The sequence below is a fragment of the Morone saxatilis genome, unplaced genomic scaffold (genome assembly GCF_004916995.1).
Source record: "Morone saxatilis isolate NCDOM2014 unplaced genomic scaffold, NCSU_SB_2.0 Contig9, whole genome shotgun sequence".
Classification (NCBI taxonomy): Eukaryota; Metazoa; Chordata; class Actinopteri; family Moronidae; genus Morone; species Morone saxatilis.
This window is the reverse complement of record NW_023340268.1, coordinates 6,205,057-6,226,807: the sequence shown is the minus strand read 5'-3', so window position 1 is coordinate 6,226,807 and position 21,751 is coordinate 6,205,057. Positions and strand designations below refer to the sequence as shown.

Sequence of the window (21,751 nt, the reverse complement as noted above, 5' to 3'; positions counted from 1 at the left end):
CCCCAAGCACCCATACGACCGAGGACCCAATTGTTTCTACCACCACCTCTATGCCAATGACTACAACCCCCTCGGCAACCACCACTACAACCGCCGCCCCAAGCACCCCTACGACTGAGGCCCCAATTGTTTCTACCACCACCTCTACGTCAATGACTACAACCACCTCGGCAACCACCACTACAACCGCCGCCCCAAGCACCCATACGACCGAGGCTCCAACTGTTTCTACCACCACCTCTACTACAACCGTCGCCCCAACTTTTTCTACCACCACCTCTATGCCAACAATTACAACGACCTCTGCATCTATGTCTACAACTGTTGCCCCAGACTCTACTATAAACATGTCTACAGCTATTTCTGCGACAGCTATGACCACCCCTACCACCGGGAATACAACCACCACAGCAACAACAAAGACGTCAACTACCCAAACCACCACCACACACAATGGAGGCTCAGAAGTCAAAGCTTCTCTACTGTTTTGTGTTGTGCCATTGTTGCTTTACACGCTCTGCCCCTGAACAGTAACTTGCAAAACTCACCTACTAGACTAAAAGATTCAATTTCCTCTCTGTGTCAACATTTCTCAGTGTTCTCTAGTGTGCTTGTTATGCTGTTTGTATCCACACTATTTAATCAGATATTTAACATTAAATTTAAAATGATAACATTCACAAAAAAGTCAAATAATATTGTAATAAATAATATGTAATAATGTTTAGTATTAAAAAGAAAAGGTGAAAAGAGAAAAAAGAGAAAGTGTGGCATTGCTCTCTGTTTATAAGCACCTGAAAATAAATTCTGCATGTAAATACAACATCAGGATAAAGAGGAATTATTGTGGCAGATATTTAAAGTAATAAAAACAAATTGCACTCATAAAATATCCAACTTAAATTTAGTTACATGTATTTATATGTCCTTAAACATGCAAATTATGCAATTAAATTACATTCCATAAAATAGCAATACAGTAGCCATAGAAAATAATGTTTATTGCTGCACTACTGCAAACTGATTCAGGAAGAAAAAGAACTGCATAAATGAATACAAAATGTAGCATCTCAAACTGTGTAGCTTTTGTTTAATCTTCAGATCGACAGATGGCCAGCAGAGCCTGTAGATGATCTCCTTTGAACTGTTTCTGTTGAACAAAAAAAAAAACAGTTCACATGTAAAAATGACTATACCATTTCCTTAAAAGAATAAAAACACAATTTGCATTTTAAAAATAACTCTTCTGATTTACTTTTATTCAGTTTGAAAAAAAATATCATGTCAGTACACATACAGTTCATGCAGGTATTTTAAGATGTTGTATTTAGCAAGGTATGTGTGTGACCCACCTGTAGAGCAGTGTAGAGAGAGGTGCCTGTTAACTTATTGTAGGCAGCTCGGATACACAGCAGATCTTCCTCACAGTGAGACACCATAATCCCTTGCACTATTGGTGTCTGGAAGAGTGAAATGTTTTGTGCATGTAACTGTTATTTAAGACACTAATATTTCCTACATATATAAAATGTCCATTAAATTTCATGCAGGTTTGCCTTCAACAGGACTATTGAATCACCTTTGCATATCTGTGCACTATAAATTTGTTTTGCTGTGGTCTAGGCAGAGGCAATGGGCACTGGCAAATTCATCTATATAGCACAATTCATGCACAAAGCACTTTTCGAACAAAAAGGAAAAATTATATATAATAACTATACCATATAGTTTTATGAATATTTTTTATGACTGTGACGAGAAAAAAAAAGCATATCATGAACAAGATAAATGACAAAATAACCATTCATTTAATTACTTAAGTAGTGTATTAGACATGTTAAAAAGTTGTCATGCAGTAATGATAATAATGAATAAAGAATGATTAATAAGTCTTTATAATGATACATGCAATGATCAGTCACTTCATAAATCCATCAATCAGTCATAGTTTCTTTTGATGATCTCATCATCAATAACCATAAATCATCAGAAAACAAGATGGTGAATTGATGATGACAGCTTCTTACCTTTGTGCTTGTTAGTCTTTTGGCAAGGTAGACATCAGGGTTTTGAATGCACTGAACTGTCGACACAAATTACACAAATATCAAGAAATATCAGAGGCTAATCAATGTTGACAGTGCATACTACTCTCTCACACAGTATCTCAAACATTATCTACCTAAAACGTTCAAACCCAGTTGAAAGTCTCCTGTAAACTTTTTCTCCACAATCTGATCCACCATCTGTCCGGTCTCCAGTTCCAGTCCCATCAGCACTGTCAATGATATACAAGGTCAGGAGGATATTCATAAAACAGTGAAGAACTCACAGAAATAAATATGTTCGAAAAAAATATCACAGCCTCACCTTTGTTCAGATGATCTGAGTCTCTAGAGGTCAGTATTTCAATCCATGGTCCTGCATCAGCTTTTTTCCCATTAAGGGATGCAGAGAGAGACTGAAATAAAAAACAATAAAACACGGTTAGGAAGGAATGAAATCTCAGACATGAGCCATAGCCATCTGTCTTAGAGCCATAATCCATGCAAGGGCTGCAGTAGTTTAGTGGGTAAAGTATGAGTTTTTCATACAGTGCCTGGCAGACTACGATGAAAGAATTACCTGTGTGAGAATGCCCCTTATTTCCAGGTTCATTATTAATATTTTCTGCTTGTGAAAAGGTAATAAATATGTAATAAAACATTGTTGTTACTAGTTATTTGTAAAGTTCAAAGTATCCAAAGATGTACCAGGATTTTTCAGTTGGACTAATATCTGTCAGCATAACAATATATCAATTGCTTGTATCCTAACTGCCAAAATAGTGCACTGTCGATGTGCTTCATCATCTTAAAATATAGTACTGAAAGCTGCTCTTTACACTCACCTATAGATCATAACGTGTGTATGATAGTGTCATGAAAAAAAATACCTTAATATCTCTTTGAACCACACCAACAACATTTTCTTTCTGTTGGGAGAGAGGAGTGAGAAAACCCTTTTAACTGCAATTTCAGGGCATGTCAGAATAGAGTTTCACAGAAAGGTCACAGAAATGCTATTTTTACATTTCGGTAGTAATGTTGCCCCACCGCTATTTCATATCCAAGACAAATTGTTTCAGTAATGTAAAAAATTGGGTGCTCTATGCCCACTATTGTAGCTTTACTGACTGTCCTCAACAATTATTAAGGCCAGCTGCTTTACTTATTAGGTTAAAGGTGATGGTTAGGGTTATGAATACTCAAATTACCTTTAGCAAAGCCAAAAGAAGCTTAGCAAAGTCTCCACTGGTCTCTCCTTTCAGTTCCTTCTCCAGGTCCTTCTTATACACTGAGGGAGACAAACAAACAGTATGAGAAATATCAGGGCACAAGAGAGTGAGGATTGGGTGGCTTAAATATCTACGATATCAATCAAAACATTTTTGGGGAAAAAATAAGAAGGTTCTGTGACTTACAATCTTGGTACACACCACTAACTTCTTGAAGCTGCTTTCCAGATCGCGTAGATAGGATCTCCATCAGTGTTTCCTCATCAGTGCCCAAACCCTGCAGACACAAAAGGAATTCATGTATACACAGAAAATACCCACTCCAAGTCCATCAAAATATGCACACAAATACTCACCGCCATGGCCTGTTGCAAGCGATAAGCCTCATACTGCAAAGGAGGCATCAGCAGTTCCAGCAGTAGAACCTCTAGTTCTCCAGACAGAGCTTTCTTCAAGGCAGTTGCCAGGTCCTGGTACAGAGTCAGAATAAACATTGATGTTTTCACATATCTCAAACATTGTATCTGGATGTCTTTGTTGACTCTCAGTGTACCCTAAAATATACTCAACATGTTACTTCTTTATTAATGGCCCCAAGAAATACTAATTTGAAAATGCATCAAATATAGTTGGACCACCAACTACTGTAACTAAATTGGTACTCAAATATATTAACCAGCAGGTATCCACAGTAACATTACTCACTATACCTGCTGCTTTACAACAAACCCATTATAAAACATGGATGACAACTTTAGCACTGCCTCTCTTTTTGCATATTGCATTCATACCAAATGGCCGCGGTGTAAGCGCAATAATACACTTGGCCGGAAGTGTCCTAATACAGCTAACATTAGCTAGAAGGTGGCGGGATCGCTGACGCAAAGTGGAGTGTTTTCGCCTGCACCTAATTTGGGTCTATACCTGAAACTTTGGACTTTCCCTTTAAGATAATATGATACCAACTGCAACTGAAAAGAGATTCCTGGCTGTGTGACCACAGGATTACAGTGTGTCTTCTAGATACTATCACAACCTTGTGTAAAAGAAAATACTTCTAAAAAAGGGAACGAAAAGGGACCAACTGTTGTGTTCTTTTGTTGATTTTAAAATATACCCATAAAACCCATACATACCCTACACAACATCACATAAATTCTCTACCATCATTTGAGCTTATGATGCCCATACTCCCTCTATAAACAAAGGTGTGTTCAAACCCTTTAAGACCAGTTTAAATAATGTTTAATCAGCAAACACTTGGAAGTTACAGATGAGCAAACACACACATTTGCGACATACAGTATTATCATTGCTACACTACATTCTGTTGTATTGTATAACATGGATTTTATTAGGGAATATTTTTTATTGGGGGGTTTTGGGGCTTTAAACTTTGAAACTGTTATTCTAAATATATCATGTTTCTAAAAGCTTTACTAAAGCCCTCTTAATCTTGAACATTTTCTAAATTCAGTAAGAAGTGCTGTTTTAAACATATTCAAGTCATTTGTTTCTTTACCTTTTGTGTTATTTCCTTAAAGGTCTGGGCGATCACTTGTCTCTGAGCATTGTTCCGATTGGTGAGGATCCTCACTAGAGTCACCGCATCTGAGTCAGCTAGACAATGTTTGGATTTCAATTATGATGCAATAGTGAGTATTTAATGATGGGGTGTGGAATGTTAAGAGTCAAAAGAAAATATGGATTGTGTTCAGCTTCATGCAACAATGATAGTCAACAATACCACTCTGCCTTTCCAAACCAGTTTCAGTCTACTAGCAGAAGTACCTTTCTTCTCTAGAGCTGCCTGGATCTCCATCGCATCCCGGTCAGGGTGGAAATTGGAGAAGGGTCGCACCGTTCCAAGCGTACCCCAACACATCTCCTATTTTAAAGACAGAGAGAAACCAAAAATGTATTCAAACTAAATAAATACTACAAAGACTGAAAGAAGAGTAGGCATAAGTCCTGACATAGGACCCATATTCTGTCTGTTTCTATCGAACATTTGAACTGATAACTGGTAGGGAACATGTGGAATGTGTAACAAGAAAACAAGATGATAATGCATTTTAAGCAGACATACCATGGAGGTGATGGTAGAAGATGAGCAAAGATACAGGTCAGCTTTGTATGTATGAATTTAAAGAATTTCAAATATTCTATACTCCTACTGTGACAGGTGGGGGGGGAGGTGGTGGGAAAATGTGTAGGTTGGAAAGGCAGTTTGATATCACTACTTACTTCAACAAGAAACACTGCACTTACAGCTAAATCGCAAACATTATATTACACTTTAGGGCAGAGTTGAGTTAGTTCAGTTATTTCAATTTAGTTCATTTAGTTGACTTTCTTTATATTAAACTCTAACCGGAAACACTAGTTCACATTGCAACATTCTAGCATGCCTGGAGTCATCATGCGCATTGTGACATTTGTAGATAACGTCAGAAGGTATAATCACAGTGCACAAGACAGCTGATTATATTATCTACAAGTGTGGTGTCTTGGTAAACAGAATCATAATGCAATAGCAGAGAAAAGGTGAACTTACATAAGATTTGAAGTACTCAGGGTCCATGGCTTTGTTTAAACTGCAACAGAAAAATGTGAATAATGCGGTAAATGGTCTATACATATGTAGAAACATTATTGTAAATGACATTAAACTCCACAGGCATGTGGGCACTGAATTAATATACAATTACAACCAATTTTGTGATGTCAGTAGTAAGAAAGGAAAAGTTAACCTCATTCTCAATTAGATTCAAATAATCACTTGATGGCAGGTTATTCAACTAGTAGTTATATCAACAAACAGTTATATTACATTAAGTGTTTATCTATAAGGGACAAGACACCCAACATGACAACACAAACACATGAGAAGTACAATATTTTCTTACAAAATCTTATTTTTCCTACCTGTAACAGAATGTTGTGGCAGCTGTAGGAAGGTGTGGAGTTAAGAGAGTATTTTACAACCTCCTCTAATCAGCACTGTGTCTCAGTCCCACCCTTACTATGCCACACCTGCTGCAGTTCACCCACCTGACTGTCACTCAAACACCTGACCAATCAGTGCTTAGTTTTCGCACTGCTTTGTCAACACTATTGGTCTGTAGAATTACTATGACAACCCACTTGTAAAATACTGACATTCCTTGCAGAGAAGGAATCTGGACAGTCAGGTTTGTTTACAGGGGACCTTTCCTCTGACATGACTATATGCTGTAGATTTTGTGGCTGATTTAGCCACAAATGATTAATCACTGTTATATCAGGCTGCCCAGTGTGTCCCCTTCATTGAAGAATGTATTAAGGTTTTCAAGTTATAGCTTAGCCACTTTACAGCTGTCCACCAAGGTGGAGCAGATATCTGATAAACAAACCCACTTGGCAACATATAAGTCGTCAAGTAAGTGGGGGAGTAAGCCTAGTTTCAGGGTAAAATAGATCTCCCTAAGATTGGTGAGCTCATGTATAACCTGCTGGTTTTCTGGCTCCAAAACCTGAAAACTAAATTGTATCACAAGAGCTAACAAAGGCGCTTTTAGTAGACTGCCAGTGATAGCGATCTGATACTCTAAAACTTCTATTCACCCTTTCCATTCAGTCAAGACAGGACAGCAAGGATAACGAGAAAGAGAGAGAGAGAGAGGAGAGAGAATGAGAGACAGAGAGAAACAGAGAGAGAGACCAAGAGAAAGAGAGAGAGCCAGATACAAGAGAGAGAGAGAGATGAGAAGAAAGAGAAGAGAGAACTCATGAGAGACAGATAAGGACAGAGAGAGACAAGAGAAGACAGAGAAGAAGAGATAGACAGATGAGAGAAGAGAGATGAATGAAGACAGACAGACAGACAGACAGACAGACAGACAGACAGAAGACGAGATGAGAGAGAGAGGAACCAGAGACAGAGACAGATTTGAAAGAGAAAATGAGAGAGAGAGAGAGAGAGAGAGAGAGACAGAGAGAGACAGCCATACAGTTTAACATCCACTTTCAAACTCAGCAGCCACAAATTACAGGTCATATAAACTATTGCGTCTCACAGAAAAATGCAGTGGAACATTATTTGTTCATAAACAAATTTCTAACACAAAACCCAGCGCCATCTCAACTGTTTAACTTCCACCTGCTGTCACCTGCAGAGCATAAAGAAATATGAGACCTGTGTGGTTATTACAAACAAACCTGATCTACAGCAAGAGCTCATTTGTCTTTTGGTAGGATTAACTTCACTGCTGAACTTTGCCTGTGGCAACATTTAAAACATATCAAATACTGAAACCGTCGATATAAATGCTTAAAGATGCCCAATAGCAGTTTAAATGGCAGTGCGGAAAATGGGTTGCATTTGTATTGAAATGTAAGCAATGAATGAAGTTTAAGTATCGATGTAAGTGTAGTGCTAAGTGTCATCTGAAGACTAAGAGAGGAAAACACATGAATTTTCAGTGAAGAGTAAGAAATGGGTGCACTTGAACCGTCTGTTGCTGTTTAAATGTCACTTAAAGTGTAAGTTAATGAACCAATTGAGTCTCATGTGAAACTGAGGAGCTGAACTACTTTGTGTATTGTGCAGAACCAAAAGTAAGTGACTTCACACTTAATGTAAAAAACTGCAATTACAAAAAATATAAACAATGGTTAGCATTAGAAATGTGTCATCCAAGACTTTTTTAGCATTAGCATTTAGTTAGTTATTCACTTATTTGTCCTCATAATGATTGTAACTGTTTGAAATGCTGCATATCTCAATACAAAATATGAATATAAACAAAAATAAACAAAAATAAACATTAATACTCTACCACTAGTGGCTTTCCCATTTAGCATGTTGTGTCCTTCTTGTTGGCCTGGTGCATCTCTGAAAGCCATTATCTATAGAAATACACAACAATTACCATGACATTCACCTTAAGTTCAAACAGGCAGTGAAACTGGATAGATAAAAGTATGAATAGATGAATGCAGGGATGGGAAGTATGAATGATTGATTGAGTTAGAGTAAACATTTGAACTAGATTAAAGAACAAAACAAAACATACAAAGTGGAGGAAAATCCAGAATTATCTACTGACCCTCAGATATATGCACATCCAACGTTTTGTTGCTATCAGTACTGAGAGGAAAACCTGCAGAACGCAAGGAAATATGAGACCTGTGTAGTTATTACAAACAAAGCTGATCTACAGCCTCATGATAGTAATAACTGAAGATGCTGCTGTGCCCTACATCATTGTACATCTACATCAAACCCATACTTCAATTTAAACAAAAAATATGAAGAGATTAGGACAAATGGTTTTATCATTGCATGTCAATAATGTTACACAACTACTATGTATGACTGTAGTTAAAAAAAAATAAAAAGAATTAGTCAGCTTTGTTTTATTTATCAATTTTTATTTATTATTTTAAAACCACTCCCTCTTACATAACCTTTTTACATTATATCTTTAGTATCAAATATTAACATACAACTGATGCAGGTAACATATATTTTTCTGTAACAATTTGACAAAAATACAACAAGAAATAGAATAACTGGACACACATAACCCATTTCATTGCACTGCACAATGCAATGTGATATACTGCATTTAAAACGGCAACATTTCCCACAAAGCAAACATTGATAAATACAGTGCATATATAAAAAATACTTTAAAAAAAAGCATAGTATACATTTCTTGCACACTACACAATTGTTTGGCTTCAATTGTCCACTATCTGTATGAAGTATTGGTAGCCACTTGCTGATCGTCCCAGAGGCAACTAAAACTTGGTTTGCTCCATAGTAAACAAAATTATAAAAGCATCAACTAGTGCTAGTGCTTATACAGTCAGGAAATTTGCATGAGCCTGGAATCATACAAACAGGGAGATTCTAGTTTGAATAAACAAATTGTTGACATCAGCTAAAGGTCAAAGTCAAAGATGTGGAATTGGTCTGATGAGGAATGGTTCTACTGGAATACAGTAGCTTATTATTATTTTTGAGCTTTCTCAAAAATACATTTATTCTGACTTTGTGATGATGAAGTTGCTGCAGCAGGTCAAGGCACTTACACTATTCTTTGTTAGAGTGCCTACAGAAAATTACAGTTAGTACGAACTAACAAAAACACAAAACTTTGCAAAGCAACTGTCTGGTGCAGCTTTTCAGGGTTTGTATTGCTTCATCACACTTTTAATGTTGCCGTGTTCATACTAGTTACAAAGGGATATGGAGGTGAAGGCACTGGAATAAATAAGGAAGTTGCAGTGTTAGTTCGCAGTATAAATATTCTGTAGTTGTCAAGAGAAGCACTGCTGAGGAAAGCTTAGCGAAGAGAAACATGAGGGTTTTTATAGCAGGTTAGAGCAGCTCTATTTCCCACTGCTGGCTTGGCCTCTCTTCGTTCTCCGGAGAAATCACCACATGGTCCTTGTCGTAAGTTTTGCCACCTGAAGAAAAGGAAAATAAACTTGTTGAACAAAGTCATAATGGTAACAATATAATGGCTAAAACTGCCTTTTTAGTGGCACGTGGTAGACTGTACCATTTAATCAAGTACTATTTATTGGACAGTGATAGTTACTTGTTACCTGGGAGTAAATAAAGTGGTTAGCTAATAATATAACACTATTTTTTGCATACTTTTGATAAAGTAATAATAATAATTACATTTGTCTACCAATACTTCTGTTGCATTACTTAAGTAACATTTGAATGTAAAAAAAAATCAACCTGTAATAAAGATATTGTTGTTTTTACTTGAGTAAAGAATCTGAATACTTCTGCCACTGCTGACACAATTATTAATTAGAACGGAGGGACTAGCCGGCGATATACATGTTTAAAACATCACATTATTTTAGAAAGATCTGCTAAAGAGATTCTTAAATTTAAGCTATACCATTTCAAGTTCATCAAAAGGCAATATGAACACAAAAAACACAAAATTCTCACAAAATTATAACGAATTCCAGCCTTTACTTTGAAGAGGGAACTTCAATTACTCTTTTTCTTTGCATTGATTTTGAGCATATTCAGGGAAGCAAATAAATGCTGTATATGCAAACCCATGTTTTCCACACATACCTTTGACATCCAGGACCATGCCAGGGAAAGTAAGGCTGGTGATGAGGCCTCTCATCTGGGCCGTCCAGGTCTGGATAGGCTGCCGGGTCTCTGTCCACAAAACCACCTTGGCTGCTGGCTCTATGTTTCCCATCACCTGAAGGCTCATGGTTGGGGACAACTACAGCACATACATACAGCGCATGATTAGAGCAGCTCAATGTTAACACAGTAAGATGACTTGAAAAGTTCAGTTCGGGTTTTGGTGTGCAAACTACTGCCAGCATTATGACCTTTAACTGTGCATTACCTTGCTCTTGAGGAAGCCATCCTGATAGAACCAGATGTCACTCATTGGCTCCACTTCTGGGGACACCACCACACGCCCTGATTTCATCTCCTCCACGCCGCCCTGGATGGACATGAAGTGACCTCGCTCTTTGTTCTTGATGCGGAAAAAGCGGCGCTTCTGCAGGAGGCAAAATGCCAGAAATTATTGTGGTTACATAAAGATCAGTGAATCTTTTCAGTTTTTATCAAGGTTTTAAGAAGATCCTACATATCTAAATTATGATTTTAAATATCAAGGGAAGAACACATAAGATTAGTTTAAGTTTGGCTTTTCACTTTAAATTTTTACAAAATTTCCAGCCCTTTGAGGAAGGGCTGTTATGGTAAACATATTGTTCTAGTCATGGTGTTAACTTTGCTGTTAGAGATGTTAATTAAGTACTTTGACAGCATGAAACCGATACTCCTTCACTGTTTTACCAACACTTGTATGTGGTGAAATAACACTCTGCCTACAAACTATCCAAAGTTGGCACTTGTTTGACTTTCACACTTTGAGCAAATCATCACATATAATCCAATCCAATCCTATTCACGGTCTAAATTATTTATTTAAATTTTTTTTCTAAGGCTAGATAGGGCCTTTGTGTTTAGTTAGCCAACCACCAACCAGTCATGGGAAGGTGCTGGACCAGTCCAGCCAGCCACTCACAACATTTTTGTTAATGTTAAAACTTCGTCCAAAGTACCAAGAAGAATTTACTTCAACTCTTCAGAGTTAACTAATACACTACACCATTTGTTCTCAAACTATGGTATGTGTACCACTTGTGGTATGTGAGCTGCCTCTAGTGGTACACGGAGAAATCTCTGAAAAATATATATATTTTAACTAAATAAAAAAAACACACAATACAACAATACAAAATTTCAAATAATAATAAAAATAATAATCAAAATACTACAAAATCTTAAATGAAAAAAAACTATGATATTGCTGAAATGTAATGTAAAGTTTTGCATTTCCTGTAATATTTTGTTTCAATATTAGCCTGCTATGTAGTCATGTGCATGCATGGAGAACATGCATACATCCATGATTACTTACGAGCTAAAATGTTGTGGCAAGATAATAAGCGGATGGATGGTTCAAAAACACTGCAAGGGTGGCTCAAAACGGAAATTTGTAGGAAGAGAAGTGTTGACCAGAAGTACCCATTTTTCACCAGATTAGCTCTGGTTCTTCAACCCATTCTGTTCAGGAACAGTCAATAAATAATCCTCTTATTAGGAATAAACCTGCCTATGGGTCATAATAGCGGTACATGGAGAGCCTAATATTTCCTGAGTTGGTAAATGGTTTAAGAAACACTGCACTACACACTGTGCTTCATGTTATGTCATGCAATGAAATTTCACTAGTGATATCTAGGATACATATTTTGCATTTTAAAATGTGTACTTTATGGCTATGTTGTGATGGTTGTAAAAGCATGACTTCATAACAAACCTGTCTGACTGGAAACACTGAGCCAACAGTCTGTAGTGAGCTAAACTTCGGCCAGTTGGTGATTTCAATTGGCTCGAGTAGGAATTGGCGCCCCCTGTAGTTGCTGTGTTCACATATAACCCAACTGCAAAGGAAGAAAGACAAAAATAGAGAAAAGAAGATGCAAGCATTTTAGTATTATTCAATTTGCTGCGCCATTGTAACAGCTGATTATCAAGGTGTTTTAACAGACATATTCACTGTGGTTGTCAAGATGAGAAGTTGCCACCCATAAGGAGAACCAGAGGGCTAGTTTATGACATGCGCCAATGCAAATAAACCTGTGCAAATGCAAAACCCACAAACTGTACATGGCCAAACATGAAGAGACACAGAGAGGCAAACACTTACCAGCCGCTGTTGACTCTGACAGACAGAATGTGGTTGTTGAAGCCCTCTTCAACCATGCTGAGGATCTCTGTATCTGTGGTGATCTCCCTCCCCTCCAGACACTCAAGGCCAAACAGAGAGATGGAAGGAACTGAGAAAGTCTAGACAGGGAGAGATGAAGGTTCAGTGGAATACAGGGGAATGAATACACCGTATATCCCGTTTTTTTTTTTTATTTTTTTTTTTTATGAGCGCTTTCTCACCACTGGCACGGCCTTGACAGAACGTATGGTGAAGCCAGGTGGACATCCCATGCTGGTTAGATTTGGGTAGTCTCCTTCAGACAAGACATACATGTTCCCGGAGTACTGTTTATTCTCATAGAACACCCAGCTGAAACACAGAGAAATTAATTACGTTATGTTTTTATTGATTCACTATCAATCATAACCTTGCTTAGCCAATAGGTAGCTCATAACAACCATCATGCATATTTTGTTATTCACCTATGCCTTACTAGCCCTTTTGCACAATATTCTTTACTTTCTTTCTATTTCACAGACTTTTTTCTTGTTTCTCTTTTCCTTGAATAAATAGTAATGTAGAGGTTCCTCACCTTCCCCCAGACACTCGGCACGACTTGGTCAGGAGTTTTTCTGACACTGCTTCCTGGTTTCGGTCAAAGATGTGACATTCACCCTGGAAGTCTGGCTCAGAGTACAGTATTACCTGACAGACAGAGATAGAAAGAGGTGAAGGAGAGGAAAGTGAGACATTAGGTTAATATATTTATAGCCTGAAGGTTTTTATTCTTTTAATTATTTTTTTATTGTAGCCTTTCAAGCACTACTTGTACTTACTATTTAACATTTCACCTGCAACATTTAAATAAAAAAAGTCTGAATGGAGGACAAATAACAGCATACATGTTGGGGTGTTTTTGGCTTAAGGGCCTTTCAAATGGAAACAGTAACTCTACCCTTGTGCTCAGTTTCAAGGTATATTCCATTGCAAAACAGGGGTTTTGCCTGCATGGAGCAAAGTGCAGATGTAGAATATGAATTAGCTTGTGCCAAACAGTTCAATAGAACATTTGCAAACCAGGAAGAGAAAAGAAATGAAAAACTCAGGGGAACATTTTTGCCTCCATATCATACTTTACGTTACAAAACAAAAATCCATCTGCAGCCCCTTGGGCATTAGAGACGTGCATCAATTAAAAAACTCATAGCCAACTATATTCTTCTCTATCATCTAAAAATCAAGTCACACTTTCCCTGAACTGAGCAGCAAGTCCAGCTCACCAAATATCCCATCTAAGTGAGATAAAACTGCAATTATAATTTATTAGACAAAAAGCATCAAAGACTAATGACTTGACTTGAGTTGCATTATACAACATAAAACAGAGAACGTCAAGAAAATAAAGTCACCTCTTTCCTGATCTTTGAGCTGTCAGTTGGAGCCTGAAAAAAAACACAAACAAAAATGTGAGTAACATTACAAAATCAATACATTAGTTAAATCTTGCTGATAGGTTTGTGTCCTCCACTTCCCAGTGGTCCTCACCAGTAGGATGGGCTGCACTGAGCAGATGCGAGTGTCCTGAGAACCCCAGTCAGCACAGTTATTGTAGAATCCTTTCTCTAAGATGTACTGGTTCCCAGAGAAGTCTACATGGGAATAAGCTATCCATCTGGAAGTAAAACAAACAGTGAACTTGGTTATTGTATCACAGTACCACTTGAATTGGTGATGTGACAACAGGGGCAGTATTTGTCCACTTACGCCCCACTGAGTACATGGATGGAGCGGGTGGAGGTCTTGTACTCAAACAGTTCAACGTCAGGAATGGCTTCTGTCACTTCAAAGCTGTTCTCCTCCTGCATGCCCTCCTGATCTTCTTCTGGCTGTTCAAACATCACCATCAAGGGGTCTGTCAGGTCCTGCAAAAGCGCAAGAAAACTGGTTAACAAGCAATCTGTGGGCATCTACATCTTGGTGATATAAATTGTCTACTATCCCTATATCTTTAAGATAATTTGGTGACAACATAATTCAAAAATTCTACATAAAACCTGGTATCTTTTTAAGTAATTTATGTTGCAAGTCACTCTTGCAGGGTTCCATTGTCTTTTCATTGTTGTACCCATATCGTTTTTACCTGGTCTTTAGTTAATAAATCACTACAAGCATTACAAAATAATTACAAATGCTATTTATCAAAGTGCAAAGTCAATTTTTAGATTAGATAAGACTTAGATAAGAGAAAATAAAACGATGTCATAACAGAAACAATGATTCACACACATACAGTACAGTACATATGCACAGAAAAATAACATTAAATAGCCTCCGGACCATTAATTCTGCTGCGATTGTTATTTATTAACAAATACTATGTACAAAGAAATATCCCTTGCAACTTACCGCTCGTATCACCCTAATGGAGCGCAGCTCAGAATCACAGCCTCCCCACACCCTCCAGTCATGGTACTCTCCCTCCTCCAGCAGGTACTGGTGGCCTCGGAAGCCCTCCTTCTCGTAGCCCACCCAGCTGCAGCAACAAAGAGATGCACAGGGTTGAAAAGCATGCATAACTGATCTGATCATAGTACAATTGTTTTTGCCTGGGAGCAGTTTGATATGAACCTTTCTGCCTCATTAATGATCACTAAGATATCTTTACAAGGTTAAGTAAATACATTTCAAAGCCGCACTCACATTCCTCCCAGTACTTTAAGGGAGCCAACGCTGTACATGAAGGCCGTCTGCTGCCTGTCTATTCTCGTCATGAAGTCTCTCGTGTTTGAGGTTATGGTCCTCGATTTCCCACTGAAGTATGGCTTGTCGTAGATCACCATCTGGAGACAAAGAGTTTTTCAGCGTCAGTAATCAAAGATGCCATCCATAAGCAATTACACAGTCTCAACCCTTTGATTTAGCAGCAATTTATTAGCAGTAATATTACTTTCTTACCTTTGGTTCACTCATATTTTCCACTCTTGGTTCACCCTGTGATAAAAAAAGAAATAAATTCACTTAAATGGTAAATGGACAGCATTTATATAGTGCCTGTCTAGTCTTCCGACCACTCAAGGTGCTTAACACTGTATGTTACATTCACCAATTCACACACATTCATACACGGATGGCACAGCGTCGGGCTGGGTTTGGGGTTCAGTATCTTTGACGCTCATAGGGAGGAATCAGGGATTGAACTGACAACCTTCTGACAACCCACTCTACCTCCTAAGCCAAAACTTAAAGCTAACCTTAATGCAAATCATCATACATTGATGCAGCATTAGTCATGAACAGAGGTTGCACCTGCTTCTGAAAGTAACACTTACTACTTTGAGTGGATGTAGTGATCCAACATAGGGCTGTTCCACGCCCCAGGCTGCAGGGTTGGAATACCCCCCGACCTCCAGGACACGTGGTAGGCCCTGGAAGAAGGGATGTGCGTACACGAGCCATCTGAGCAATAGAGAAGATAATATGAGTGAAAACAATGAAAGCAAAGTAAATCTTATTTGTTAAAAATAAATAAAGCACTAATGACAAATTATGTATGTCTTTTTACAATGCTATTTCAGTGCATGCATTTTCTGATAAGCCATAATTCAGAACTCACAGCCCAGCATTGATGATGATAGAGTTAGCCTTGACGGGGAAGCCAAAAATCCTGGCATCGTCAGATGTATCTCTGAAGATGACCTTCTTCCCCTCTGCATTCTCTTCTGGGAAAAGACTGATTTCTGGGACGCTGTAGTCCTGAAGGAGGACAGAGAACATCTGTTAATGTGATGTTGTGGAGAAAAAAAATCAGGTAGTAATTCTGCAATCCTGAAGGGACTGAGAAAACATATGCAGTTGTTGCCCCGGAGGGAACTACACTGAGTTACAGACACAAATCATAATCCAAAAGTGAACAAAAGGATTGTCTCACCACCAAAACTCAACACATATGATTGGAACCCCATACTGGCATACAGGTCTTTAAACCCTATGCTGACAGATTGGTCTTTGAACACTATACTGACAGATTGGTGGTCTTTTAATACACAGAATAATATTAAACAACATCTAAGTTGTTATTCTGATGCTGTTAGAAGTTGTTTTGTAGCCGAACCCAAGACTATATTTTTTAGGCTGATATGACTTCTACAGCAGGCAGATACATGATAGATAGCAGAGCTGGAAAAAGTAGGTTTTTTTCTCTTGGCATTACTTGGGCATTTTCAGTCAGAGCAACAGGTGCTCGCTCCTATTTTTGACAATAGATGGTGCTGCTGAGTTACACATAGCATACAGTCACTGAAAAGCTACAGTGCAAAATATCTGTGAGAACTATTCAACCTTCAAGCATCAAATAATAACGTTTTACGGGGATAATACTTTAGTCTACAAGAAAATGGATTTCTGTACTGTTCCATTGTACTGTACATGGTCATCATGTCAGCTACTATTGGGAACAATTAAAAACAACGGAGTGAGCTGAACTTCTCACCCTGACAGCTCTCCGAACAGATCCGATGATGAACCTTCTAGTCGGCTTGGTCTCTGTCTGCCCATCGCTTGTTTCTCCATTCTGCTCTCCGTTCTGCTCTCGATTCTGCACTTCACCCTCCTTCTGTCCGTTCTGCAGCTGCTCCTCCGGAGGGTTGAAGGGGCAGGTGAGCTCTATGTCTCCCTCGTCTAGAGCGATTTTCTCCCCTTTGAAGTTAGGTTTCTCATACAGCACCCATCTGGGGGGGTTAAAGGGGCAATGAAGGGGCACAAGGTTAGAAGTTATGATCTGTGTTGCAGTTCTGGGCTTCTGTTATAAAATTCATTGACCCTGTTGATGTATTGTAAATACTACACTAAATACTATAAATAATGTAAATACTCTGCATCACATGGCTGCAACAATATTTTGAAATCTATGGAAACAGTGTTCACACATGGTGGGCTCTGTATGTCATTACTCCATTATGCTACTGTTTAATTTGTCATTTGATTTAGTAAAAAGGCTGCTGAGGATTATATTTATTTATGTATATAGGTATATGTATGTATGTATGTATGTATGCTGTATGTATGTATGCATGTATGCATGTATGCATGTATATATATATATATAATATGAGGCTATGTCACTTTTGAAAGAAGATACAACACTTTCTTCCTATTACACACGAAAAGAGAAAAGTTGAATCAATAAGCAATGAGACAAGACCAATCCAATACACTCAGTGGTTTTACTATTACCGCCTCACTTGGTCTAGTATGACCAGTACACTTACATCTCACTGACTTTGTGACTCCTGTTACAATTCTGCATTTAGCATTATCCCATAATAATTATAAACCATTTAAGAAGTCTTTGAAGAGGGAACTTCTAACACCTCAGACATCTGAAACATGACAAGGGGCCCCAAAAAACTCATTTTTTGTAAGGGGTGACCACTGAATGCCTTCTTCTATTATAAGCTTATCCAATGGTTTGAATGTAAAAAGGCAATCTGGAATTTAAAAAAAAAATTTCACTCGTAATGTAATGAATTAGAAGTAGAAAGCAGCATCAAATGGAAACAGTCACATTCCATATTTTTACTTCAGCACAGTGCTGCTTGACCAAAGTAAATCTCTTAATAAAAGAAACTAGAGCTTAGTTTAAGTCTGGGTTTAATAGGGTACAACTTATTTAAAACTCCTTAATTATGGCATTAGCTGTGGTTTGGGCTGTGGTGCACAGCGTGATGAGTGAGTTGACAGTTTAATTGTCTCTTTGTAGGAAGCCAAGCAAGCGTTAGCCTGGTGTTAGTAGTGCAGGTCGGAGCAGCACCATCAGTGTTACTGCAGGTCACACTGTTGGCTGTGTTTGATGAAACATTCCACATCTGAGGCAAGTGTGTATTTAAGGTCACGTATGGGTGTGTTAACTATTGAAGGCATTTGCAGCGTTCACAGTGCATCAATAGGCGTTTTGTTTTTATGCCACATGAGCGCATCTGGAGGCAGGGGTTTATTTTGAAAAAGCAATGTTTCGTGACACACTTCACATATCAAGAAAAACAAGATGTGAAGGAGTCATTCCATCTGGCTTTGCAACTTTGAAGAACTCAGGAGAATATATTGGGTTTAAAGTGCCAAATATGTGGCTATAGCATGAGAATTGGTATTTGTTTTTGGTCTCAATAAGCTGCAGAGCACATATGAAGCAAACACAACCTAATTCTAGACGATAGCTGTGTACTAACACCATACTAACTCTAAGCAGATCTTAAGTATGTAGCAGCTTAATAAAGTATACTGTCTGCATACTATACTAGAAAATGTAGGCTTTATTTCTGAACATGCTGTTGATTGACGGAAATTTAGGAGCTCCTTACAGCTGGAAAAAATAATAATAATAATAATAATAACAATGGTGGGTGAAACAGTTAAAACCATATAAGACCAATAAATCTTCTGAGGGGTATTTTGCTGTCTCTTTGGCACAGTGGAACAAGTTTTAGGTAATTTCTTCTAAGTACAAAACAGTAAAGTATACAGATTTATATACTGCAAAACAATATACTAGTGTATAGTACTTATACTGCATGCATTGAATTGGGACACAACTACAGACTCTTTACCTGGTTCTATTTAAGGAAAAATCTTGGGTAGCAAAAACGGGTGTAAAGTGTTTGCAGTTCAACCACTCACCCTCCCCTGATGACCCTGATGGAGATGGTCTCCTGCAGCTCCCATGGCGTAGCATCAATGACGTCACCACGTACCTCGATCCTCTGGCCACACATCCCTGGCCGGTCAAAGATATACATCTAGAGAAAACATGTATAGATGTAAGAATAGATGATAGGGAGTCACGTATTTTGCTCATTTCAGCAGGACAGATGTTTGCCAACACAGGTGTGAAGTCTGTGTGGCTGAAGGGAGTTTCCCTGCACACTATGCAGCTCTGCAGCCTCAATAAAACATTTTTTTAAAGTTCTTTAGGAGCTAAAGCTTTGCCAAGGGAGACAATCATCTAATAAAATATGGTGATTAGAAAATCAAGTTTAATATTAGCAGCCATTTACTAGGGCAGTGAGAATGATACAGTGGTACACTGGATAACATTACAGTAATGATAAAGAATCACTGCAGGCAAGAGCTCAACCTGTGCTGCTGAAGAATCCTTTATATGGTCATGGAATTAAAGAATGAAGCCAATATCTATCCAGTGGCATTAGCTCCAGTTTCATATTCAAGCATGAATCTTACATTTCATGCTCACCCCCCTAAGGCCAACCTTGTACAACAGTAAGGCAGAAGAGTTGCACAGTAGCATTAGTCCTCCTGACCAATGCATATAGCATACAGCATATAGCATTTGCAACATGATAAAGCAGAGTAAAATAAAGAAATATATTTAAAACAATAATAAATGTAGTACTAAAATTAGTCTACATATGCAAGTTAATACTTTTCTTCCTCTAGGAAGTTCTTTGTTTCTTGATGTTGAATTTTAGAACAGCAGCTTCCTAAGGAAACCAGTTCACATCTAGGGCACCGACGTCTAGCCCAGTCAGGTCTGAGGCCCTTAAGCATGGAAGAGTACCTAGGAGCTCAACCTAAATGTCAGCTCCACCTCCAGCATTCAGGAGTCTACATGGACAATCTCAGTGAGAAAAAGTACGCTCTTCAGCTGCATGCAGGAGCAGGCCTGACATTTAACAGTTAATAATGTGCGTGGCCTGGGATAGGCAAAAGTAGCAGGTATGCAGTTTAACGGCATCAATCACGGTCTTAAATTCCACAGAAGTTTTTGGTTATCTAGCGATGAACAAAGGGTTTAGCCAGAGAGTCTGCTGCTTCTATTGAAAGAAGATTATGAAATAGGACTCATGTTAACCGAAAGAAGTAGAGTGAAAGTCTTGTACCAATAACTTTTCCCCCTAAGGTAAATCAGCTGTGTACTCAGTAAATGAATGGATGAGTAACAGCATAATGCCAGACCACATGAACAGCCCACACTGAGATTCACAAGAAAGCCTCTGTAACAAAATATCTTTGCAGTTTGTTTATATCAAACTACTGTACAATTACATTTGTTATATACTGACAGTTTACATGATAGCGACTGAAAATCAAATTCCACAGAAACAGCCCTCGCAGTGATGATATTATTTCCCGGTTCCAGGTTTAAGTTAATCAGTGAAAGCAGCTGTCATTGTGGTTGAGAAAAAGAGACTCACCTTTCCAGGACGAGGATTGAGCTTCCCATGTTCCTTCTCTTTGGTGAGCTATAGGCAAAGAAAAATATATTTTAGCAAATCATTTTCTTTTCTTTTTCCTATGTTTGACATCCTGAAACAATTCATTGATATGATAAAAGGTGCAATGCTGAATATAAAATAAAATATGACAAATAACAGGAATATTGACTATATATGTGAAAATACAAAATGCATTTCAACACCAACTGAGCAACAGTATACAAGCTTACACTCCACCCTATAACATCTATTTTAGTTGTAGTAACACAAGCCAATATATAATTTCAGATATAAAGTGCAATAATGCCACAACCTCAGCAAGCATTTACGTTACACCCGGTTTGTACCTTCGATTGTATGTAAATTAATTAATCAATCATTATGATTCTTTTTTATGACAGCCGGTTCAGCGACTTCTAAGGGGGTGTCAGTGAAGAGAAGTGAGAATAGTGGGCATCCCTCATGACAAAACCCATACCTCTTTGAGATGTGGAAATACATTCCTCCCCATGCACTTGTTTGACTTGATGCTTTCTTTACTACTCCCACTGATATCAACAGAATGTGGTTACTTGAGGTCTGTTCTGAAAACTGTCGATGCACCTAGTGAGTGATGAATTAGTCACTGTTTCTGTCACATTTCCGATTCTCTTATCTCGGCTGGAATGCTGCTGGAATTTTGGGATGTTTACTTGTGCAAATTGGAATGTGTTAGCATGTTAGCCCAGAGAGATTGGTGTGTGTGTGTGTGTGAGGGGGATCTCAGGTATCACTTGGCCTCTACTCTTTGGAAGCTTTGTAGGAAACAGGTTATCATCTGGCTCATGTTACCAACCAAAGAGGGCCTCCTACAGAAGCTTCTATTTCAACTCATTCTCATTAGTGTCCATCCATACCCTAATTTAATTTAACAAATGTTTTTATTAGATAGATTGTGAGAAAAAATAATGAATGTCAGCCAAATTTAACAAACCTTA

At 38.1% G+C, this 21,751-nt stretch overlaps 2 protein-coding genes across 3 annotated transcripts in view; both read right to left on the bottom strand.

The window, feature by feature from the left end:
- Positions 1-622: 622 nt before the first annotated feature.
- Positions 623-6,415, bottom strand: zgc:101785 (uncharacterized protein LOC450032 homolog). Of its 2 annotated transcripts, none has more exons than XM_035680836.1 (13): positions 6,206-6,415; positions 5,835-5,874; positions 5,069-5,165; positions 4,800-4,888; positions 3,634-3,747; positions 3,464-3,554; positions 3,257-3,336; positions 2,936-2,974; positions 2,371-2,461; positions 2,183-2,278; positions 2,028-2,083; positions 1,353-1,460; positions 623-1,150 (listed from the first exon to the last, which is right to left on the bottom strand). In XM_035680836.1, the coding sequence occupies exons 2-13, from the start codon at positions 5,859-5,861 to the stop codon at positions 1,091-1,093; spliced, it is 948 nt and encodes a 315-aa protein (XP_035536729.1). In that variant the 5' UTR covers positions 5,862-5,874; positions 6,206-6,415; the 3' UTR covers positions 623-1,090. The 2 variants fall into 2 exon arrangements, with proteins under 2 accessions (XP_035536729.1, XP_035536728.1); XM_035680835.1 differs by having other exon boundaries at positions 4,800-4,897; positions 6,206-6,413.
- Positions 6,416-8,684: 2,269 nt separating this feature from the next.
- LOC118343163 overlaps positions 8,685-21,751 on the bottom strand; it is a 44,707-nt gene continuing 31,640 nt past the window's right edge. Inside the window, exons 7-24 of the mRNA XM_035681916.1 lie at positions 20,754-20,801; positions 19,219-19,337; positions 17,036-17,273; positions 16,160-16,299; positions 15,876-16,002; positions 15,502-15,537; positions 15,247-15,386; positions 14,953-15,079; positions 14,311-14,468; positions 14,092-14,218; positions 13,956-13,988; positions 13,139-13,251; positions 12,786-12,915; positions 12,544-12,683; positions 12,154-12,277; positions 10,663-10,821; positions 10,374-10,533; positions 8,685-9,736 (exon numbers count right to left, since the gene is read on the bottom strand). Coding sequence (XP_035537809.1) covers positions 9,648-9,736; positions 10,374-10,533; positions 10,663-10,821; positions 12,154-12,277; positions 12,544-12,683; positions 12,786-12,915; positions 13,139-13,251; positions 13,956-13,988; positions 14,092-14,218; positions 14,311-14,468; positions 14,953-15,079; positions 15,247-15,386; positions 15,502-15,537; positions 15,876-16,002; positions 16,160-16,299; positions 17,036-17,273; positions 19,219-19,337; positions 20,754-20,801 — 2,208 coding nt within the window. The 3' untranslated portion in view covers positions 8,685-9,647. The remainder of the gene's footprint in view (positions 9,737-10,373; positions 10,534-10,662; positions 10,822-12,153; positions 12,278-12,543; positions 12,684-12,785; positions 12,916-13,138; positions 13,252-13,955; positions 13,989-14,091; positions 14,219-14,310; positions 14,469-14,952; positions 15,080-15,246; positions 15,387-15,501; positions 15,538-15,875; positions 16,003-16,159; positions 16,300-17,035; positions 17,274-19,218; positions 19,338-20,753; positions 20,802-21,751) is intronic.

Coding starts and splice junctions, on each gene's coding strand:
- zgc:101785 (XM_035680835.1), bottom strand. CDS start 5,861: ATGGACCCTGAGTACTTCAAATCTTAT. Junction 3,337..3,463: donor TAGTGGTGTGTACCAAGATT/GTAAGTCACAGA, acceptor TGTCTCCCTCAG/TGTATAAGAAGGACCTGGAG. Junction 2,279..2,370: donor CTCAGATCATCTGAACAAAG/GTGAGGCTGTGA, acceptor TATCATTGACAG/TGCTGATGGGACTGGAACTG.